Here is a 7,714-nt window from a genome sequence, read left to right on the forward strand (position 1 = left end):
AGGAGATGTAAATTTTTGCTTAACCTCAAGTTAATTGAATTTATAATCTTCGATGCTTTTCCACACGTAAATAAGTATAAGTAATTATGAGCAGTGCGGTATTATGCCACTAAGCGCAACACGTGCATGTACCTATCTCTAGCCATAAATGGAAGTCCTAAAGAATATAATTAAGTCAATTAAAAGATAAGAAAAAAAAAGATATATTATCTGTCATTTTTAAGAGCGACTTATCTGGACACGGGAATTAGAAAAGTATATAATCTAACCTTAACTCATTCAACTAAACAAAGTACTCCTAGAATCTGATTTAATGTAGATTATTATACATAAGTCATAATAACAATATAACTCAGTCCTATCTACCCTAAATATAATAAAAGAATGTGTAAAATAAAATTAATTATTTAACAAATGAAGATAGAGACTAGGAACGGCTAAATATTGGTAATGTTCCAGAAGTGGCCAAATCATAAAATAGGCAATAAATACATTGGCAATGCGGGAACATATTTTAAAAACAGAATCAGCGAAAAAATACTCCAAATGCATGTACTCGAGTTAAGATGCCCGAAACATAATGTGTATCCCTCATTGATTTTTGATTTTTATCTTTTATCGCTGCCCTATACTATGTATTAATAAATCTATCCTATATATTACTCATGTTGAGTGAAGACCGCCCATCCAATGCATGAATGATGCTAGCTTAACTCCTTCTTAAATGTAATAAAATAGTAATAAAATAATTCAGAGAATTTATTATACGTATTGCTGCATCATAAAATATTAAAAAAAATGAAATTAATAAAATTTTATAATACAAATAATTAGTTTATATGATTAGTTTCATTTGGGACTTTTTTTACTGCTCTTTAAAAACTTTTAGTACATTTTTTTTTTGAATATAGAAATTTTTGTTAAAAAAAATGTTTTAGAAAAATAATAAGAAAGCTATCCAGAACAAAGCCTTAATCATTCAGAAGTTAGACAGAAGAATAGTCAAAACCTCTCATACACTATTGAAAAAATTAGTATCTTGCATTTTCAGAGCTTCATTACTATCATGAACAGTAATATGTGCGAGGTGTAAGTAGTAGATTTCTCTAAAACAGATCTTATATAAGAATAGAATTAATAGATAAGGACGAATGATTCAAATACAAATAATAATTAAATTAATATCAATATTAAACTGCAAAAAATACAATATCATCATCATATAGCCCATTATCTTTATAGGTATGTAGGAAGATAAAAAAACTATTAACCCATATGGTAGGAAGTGATCAACTTACCAATATAACTGTGTAAAATAAAGGACGTAAGAAAAAGCAATAAAAAAATAGTGCGAAGTAGTATATAAAAAACTAAGTAATAATAATAATAATATATATTTTTTTATTTAAAATAATTTTTTTTCAAACAATAATATCTTGGAATACCAAATAAATTTTAGCAACTATTCCTTATATGAGTAAAGAACACCATCTCTTAAATATCATAAGACACCACAATAACTGTCTTTTTTGTCCAACACATAAACGGAAACAATCAAGAGTGGGAATCTGAGATATCATGCTAGAACTCTCATAAAATTTGGTCGCAATTAACCCTCTTTTTATAGTAGTTTTATATAATACTTCTTTAACATGAAATTACAAAAATAAAAATATATACGAAGAATTATCATAATTGTTAAAAATTTATTAACCCTAACCTCTAATCTCATCTATATTAACTGATACTATACTATTGTAATTAGACCAAGCACAACCATTTTAAAAGGTAAACACTTTTTTTCATATTTTAATCTATACTTTACATCTTATATTACTTATATGAAAAAATAATGGAATTTAAATATTAAAACTTATAATATTGATAAGTAATAATTTTGAATTATCCAGTCCCTGCAAGATTCGCAACAAAGGGAGGCGAGGCATCAAATCAAGAGAAGCCATTCACATCTTGACACGATAACCCATATAGGTCATATAGGGCCCACTTGACCTAATTACCAATGTACTTAATTCTCCTCCAACCAGGGACAGATTGAAGGGGTAGCGGCGCACCAATTTAAAAGCACCAACTTCCAACGGCTACTAAATAACCTCCACAGTGTTATAGCTTATAAGGGTATAAAAACTAATAAATTCAAGATAAAAAGTGCACCCAACCCCCCAATTATTTTTCCCACTTAATTGCACTTCTTCTGTCAAATCACTCTCACCTCAAATGAATATGAAAAAATAAAATATTCTAATTAAATTTTTATTAAAATTATTAAAAAAATAAATATAATTTTTCAAATGACATATTATTTTAAAATAAATTTATTTTTTTAGATTCATTTTTACTATTTTTTTTAAGAATTTTCTAAAATAGAGTTTTGATGTAATTGCGCGTGATTAGATTTGGGCTATCGATGGGGCTAAGGTGTCGCACTCTATAATTTTTTTGCCTGACTCCTCTTCTTATGTGTACCAATAAATAAAATATTTTATAAAATATATAGTTTTTTTTTTACAAAATATAAAAAATCTTCACTCACAAATATGTTATTTATCTATTTTTTATCTTATTTTATGTTGTATTTAATATTTCCTTTTGTAAACTTCTATTTTTTAAAACTTTGGCCAAAATATTTTATTTCAACATAAAATGTATTATTTTTAATATGTAAATCAAAGAAGAAAAATACGTACAATTAGAATTTTATATGAATTTGATTAAATATATAATGGGGTGATGTAAATTTAATTGCAAATATTTTCAAAGGGGGCATCAAGCAATAATATTGATAAACAAAGTGATAGTATTTCTCTATCATTGTGCTACTTCCCAAATGATAGTTTTTGCATAAGATTGTATATATACTTATTATTTGTAGAGTTAGGGTGTAAATGGGTTCAATCAAAACTAAGCTATCACTGCCTTAAGATTGAGCTTGATTAGTAGGGTTTCAGCTCAAGCTCGATTCTATAGAATTTGATCGAATCGATTCGTCACAAGTTATCTCATTTATTAAGAAAGAGCGAAACATAATTGAATTTTTTTTTTTTAAAATAACGAGAAATGGATAAATAAATTAAGATAAAAAAAGAGTTTTTAACTATTTTTAGCAATATCATATTTCAATTGTATGTTTTCATATATTTTAAATATATTATATATCAATTTTTTTATATGAATTAATTTATGAGTCCTAACTAACTCAAATTTAACACATTAATTCATCAAAATCAACTTAATTATAATTAATTTAATTTGTTAATTAAAAATTTCCCCTTTATTTTGTACTAACCATAAGCACCAATTTTGATCATGTGAATTGTCAGAGTCCTATTGCAATAGATTTGTACAGTAGGGGAGAAAAAAAAGAATAGTAATTAATTAAATTGGGATGGAAAGTGATGAGGGAGGCATTTGTAGGGATTTTACTCACCATTTGTCAAAAATATTGCACATGTCCCTATTAATACCTAATTTAATGTGCAAGATTTTTTACTAAATATCAAATATTATTATTTTTTTCAGAATTATCATGAATGTTGACTCATAAATAGTTTTTTTTTACATAATTTTGAATTATTAATGTTGTGATTTTAAATTTAAAAATTATAAAAAAAGTGTGGTTATTCTATTACTGTAGAATTAGTAGTAGGGCGGTTGTCTCATATGTTATATGATATTGCCATCAAGGAAAAAGAACTTTTGGCCTAATAGATGAAGGAGAAGATAATTTTTTAGAAGTCATGAATGCGAGTAATATATTTTATGATTTATCAGTTAGAGTAGATTTATTAAAATTAAAATTAATTGATTATTTCAAATAGATTTTTAGTTAGCATTTTTTTTAAACATTTTATGATCAATTTATACAGCGACGCAAGAAGAGGCAGCAGCTGCGTATGATATGGCAGCAATTGAATATCGCGGTCTTAGTGCGGTGACTAATTTTGATCTTAGTCGCTATGTCGACTTTCTTCGTCCCAACTCAGAAGGAAACAAAAGCTCAAATTATGAAACAAACTTGAGCATCCACAAACAAGAAAAACAAGAAGAACAACAAGATCAAGCAACATCATCTTCCACAGACCTTGGCTTCCTACTTCAATCATCAAAATTCGAGGACATGCTCAAGAGAACGATAACGACCGAACCACCAGCTTCTCCGCCTGAATCTGAAGACAAACCATCATCTCGATGTAGCTTTCCCGATGACATACAAACTTACTTCGAGTGCAATGACGATGGAAGCTTTGTTGAGGGAGATGATACAATATTTGGAGAGATCAATGCATTTGAAGCTCCTATTTTCCCATGTGAGCTTGATTTATGATTGTTCTTATAATTTTTATTTAGGTTTTATTTGAATATTTTTTTTATATATTTATATTAGTGTTCTTGAATTTCATATTAATTTGCATGGTTTAGTTGGTGTAAGAGAAAGGGAGAGTAGTTAGACTCTTTAAGAAGCTTTTCTATGATAAGGAAGATTTGATTTTATTACAGTTTTGGTCTTTTAATTTTTTTCTCATAGATAGGAAGGGATGTATCATTTTACAATTTGCAATAATAAAACATGATTAGTGATTAAACATACTAAATGTTGCATAAATTAATTTAAATTTATAAGATATTGTGCCTTTCTGTTCTTTAATTAACCATAGTTTCATGCAAGTGAATGAATTAATTAAGCCTCTACATAGGCTTATTTTTATTGGATCCAAATCATAATTCACAATAATTTACAAATCTTTTTTTTTTATTTGTGAATTTTTGTAATCCTAAAACCAATTCAACTTGATTGATTGAAAGCAATTTTATTAGAATTTTCTTCTTTTTTCGGTTGATGGGATAGTTGATTGTCTATAGCTAGGATATTTATTTAATGCAATGATTATTATTTTTCTGCTATTTTATTTGTAAGAAAAAAAAATTATCATGAAAATAATTAATTACATATTCTAAAGTTGATTTGATTCAATGCACATAATAGGAAAAAAGTTGTTTAAGAATATCCTTATGCATTTTGTCTTATAATGAGCTATAGAATCTTTGAATTTGTACTGAGATCAGTGTTGCATATAATATCCAATATTTGCACTAATTTCAACACAAATATAAGTGATTTGAAGCCCAATTTGATGCAAAATGCAAATAAATATCATTACTCAGAATTTTCCTCTTAATAGTGCATGTTCATAATTGAAATATGATCTGATTATTTAATTAAAATAATTTTTTTGTTAAAACCCACATAGGGGTCTATACATTAATTTAAATATAAAATTACAAGTCTTTAAAGAACCTGTTTGTTTTAGTTGAGTTTGAAAAATTAATTTACTTTAAGAAAATTTAATTTTGGAATTTCAGTTCTGAAATCGAATACGTCATTGTGAACAATATATCACCTCAGGAGGCGAATATATCATTTTCTAATGGGTTCGATAACAAAACTATTAGTTTCATCATGATTATCGTAGTTAAAGTCAGAGGAGAACTACATATGACCCTGAAGAGGTCAAAATGATGTTCAATCGAGCATCTGACTACGATAATCTAGATGAAGTAGCATTAATTTCATATTAAAAAACATGATGGTAAATAAAATTTTTTTTCCCAAGAGAACAGAATATCATTTATTATCAATCGTTTGAACATAATAATAATGATCGTTGTTGATTTTGATTTTCCCAAAAAAGATTAATTGATTTTTAAAATTGATCTAGGTTTTAAATCTCCTACGAGCATAAGTCCTCGTAGTTAATTATATCATAAGAAATCAAAAATTTTTATGAAAACTTTTGATTAAAATAATGACAGAAATTTTAATTTAGATATTCTCGAGGAGTGATATCAAAGGAGGTGAGGCAGAAATTTAAACTGGGATTGGGTCAAAATTTAAACATTTATTTTCAAAGGTCAAAAGAAGAAAAGTAAGAGGTGCTTTGGGATTTTGAAACATTTCTGAGGCAACCTATTCTATCCTATATGTTGGACTTCAAATTTTAGATTGAAGAGAAATTTCTAATTTAAGTGGATATTTTATTATAAAGGTGGGGATTATATTTCCAGAGAGTGGGGACTTATGATTTTGAGTACTCTGCCCTGAATCTTAAATTTAAATTGGGCAATAAACGATAGTAGCCCGAACATAGCTAATGCAGCGCAAACTCTAGACGTATCCCAGCCTGGATTGGGGAGCCGACTAACTACCTAGGCAATTTAAAAAACAATGTATATGGTCTTTAGTGAAAGAGTGGTGAGATGTTAATTAAATTTTGAGGAGTTAGAGCTGACATCTAAAGAGGATCTTAAGTTACCCCTTGACTTATGTAAGGTAATTGATGTTTGAGAAAATGTAATAAAACATTTTGACACTTTTAATTCATTTCTAATGCAATATATGCTGATTGATTTGATGAATGCATAAAGTGAATATGAAGCAATTTTAAAAAGACTTATAAATATATATATATATATTATTTAAAAAATTAATTAAATTGATTAAAATTTTAACTATTTAAATGATTTAATAAAATGATTAAAAATAATATTAATTATTTAATTTATTTTTATTTTAAAATTAGTTAGTAAATATTAATTTTTTATTTTATATTAATTATCATTTTTTTATAATTAAATTAATCAGTATCATTTTTTATTAGTATAATTAAATACTACTTAATTTTGGGTCAATATATAGTTTAAACATAAAAAATTGATATTAAAAATATATTTGCATGTCCAACAATTCGGTTGGTTGTTTGGAATTTTCCTCAACCCACCTGAGTTCGAATCACCTGGCAGGCGGGCTGGTGCGGGAGAGCGGGCTTTAGGGCAGAGTAGGCACGGGTGGGCTCCCTCAAGCGGGCTGGTGCGAGAGCTTGCTCGCGCCTAACCCGCCCTAAAGCCTGCTCTCCCGTGCCAGCCCACCTGCATGGGAGCGGGCTAGCGGGTGCGGGAGACTGAGCTTTCAGGCTGGCTGGGATGGGAGGGAGTGGGGTGGCGCAGGCAGGCTCCTGCAGGCATGGGAACGGCTGCCAGGCGAGAAAATGAGATTTTTTTTTAAATTATTTTTTTAATTTACTTATGATTTAATTTCGCCGGAAAGCCGCCGAAATTATTTTTCGCCAAAAAAAGCCACCAGAGTTTATTTTCCTACGCGTATTTTATCAGCATAATTTTTTTTTGCCGAAAAATCACCGATAAATTTGAAAACCACCAGAAAATGATAAATTTATGCAGGAAAAATCCACCGGTAATATATGATTTTTCTGTAGTGAAATTTTAATTTATATTTTAGTATAAAATATTTTATTCATATCCGCACGAGCCTCTGATCATATACAATTAAATCAAAATTAACATGCAAGAAAGGAAACTAGAAAAAAAGATAAGTTCTACTACACAATCAAAGTAAATCAATCAATCAATCAAATCAATTAAACAAATTAAAATTTTCATATGGCAAGTTCTAATTAATTACCACCCAGGGTCTGTAAAAATTAAAAGTGGTTTAGTACCACTGACAACCGCTCGGATTCTAATCCTAGGACTGACACAAGTGACTTTCTGTATGATACTCTTTTTCTTCTCTCCTTCTATAAGCTCCTTAGAATCATCGGATCCAGATATCCAATTGAAAAGAAATTCCTCCCCGAAGGGATGTTTTCATCTCCCTTTAGATATTAAGGTCATCATA

At 28.3% G+C, this 7,714-nt stretch overlaps 1 protein-coding gene across 1 annotated transcript in view; it reads left to right on the forward strand.

Moving 5' to 3' along the window:
* LOC110103559 (AP2-like ethylene-responsive transcription factor At1g16060) overlaps positions 1-4,345 on the forward strand; it is a 9,362-nt gene extending 5,017 nt beyond the window's left edge. The window contains exon 8 of the mRNA XM_020832331.2: positions 3,888-4,345. Within this exon, the coding sequence (XP_020687990.1) occupies positions 3,888-4,345 (458 nt within the window). The remainder of the gene's footprint in view (positions 1-3,887) is intronic.
* Positions 4,346-7,714: the final 3,369 nt, after the last annotated feature.

This window comes from Dendrobium catenatum, unplaced genomic scaffold (genome assembly GCF_001605985.2).
Source record: "Dendrobium catenatum unplaced genomic scaffold, ASM160598v2 original_scaffold_254917, whole genome shotgun sequence".
In the NCBI taxonomy this organism is placed as follows: Eukaryota; Viridiplantae; Streptophyta; class Magnoliopsida; order Asparagales; family Orchidaceae; genus Dendrobium; species Dendrobium catenatum.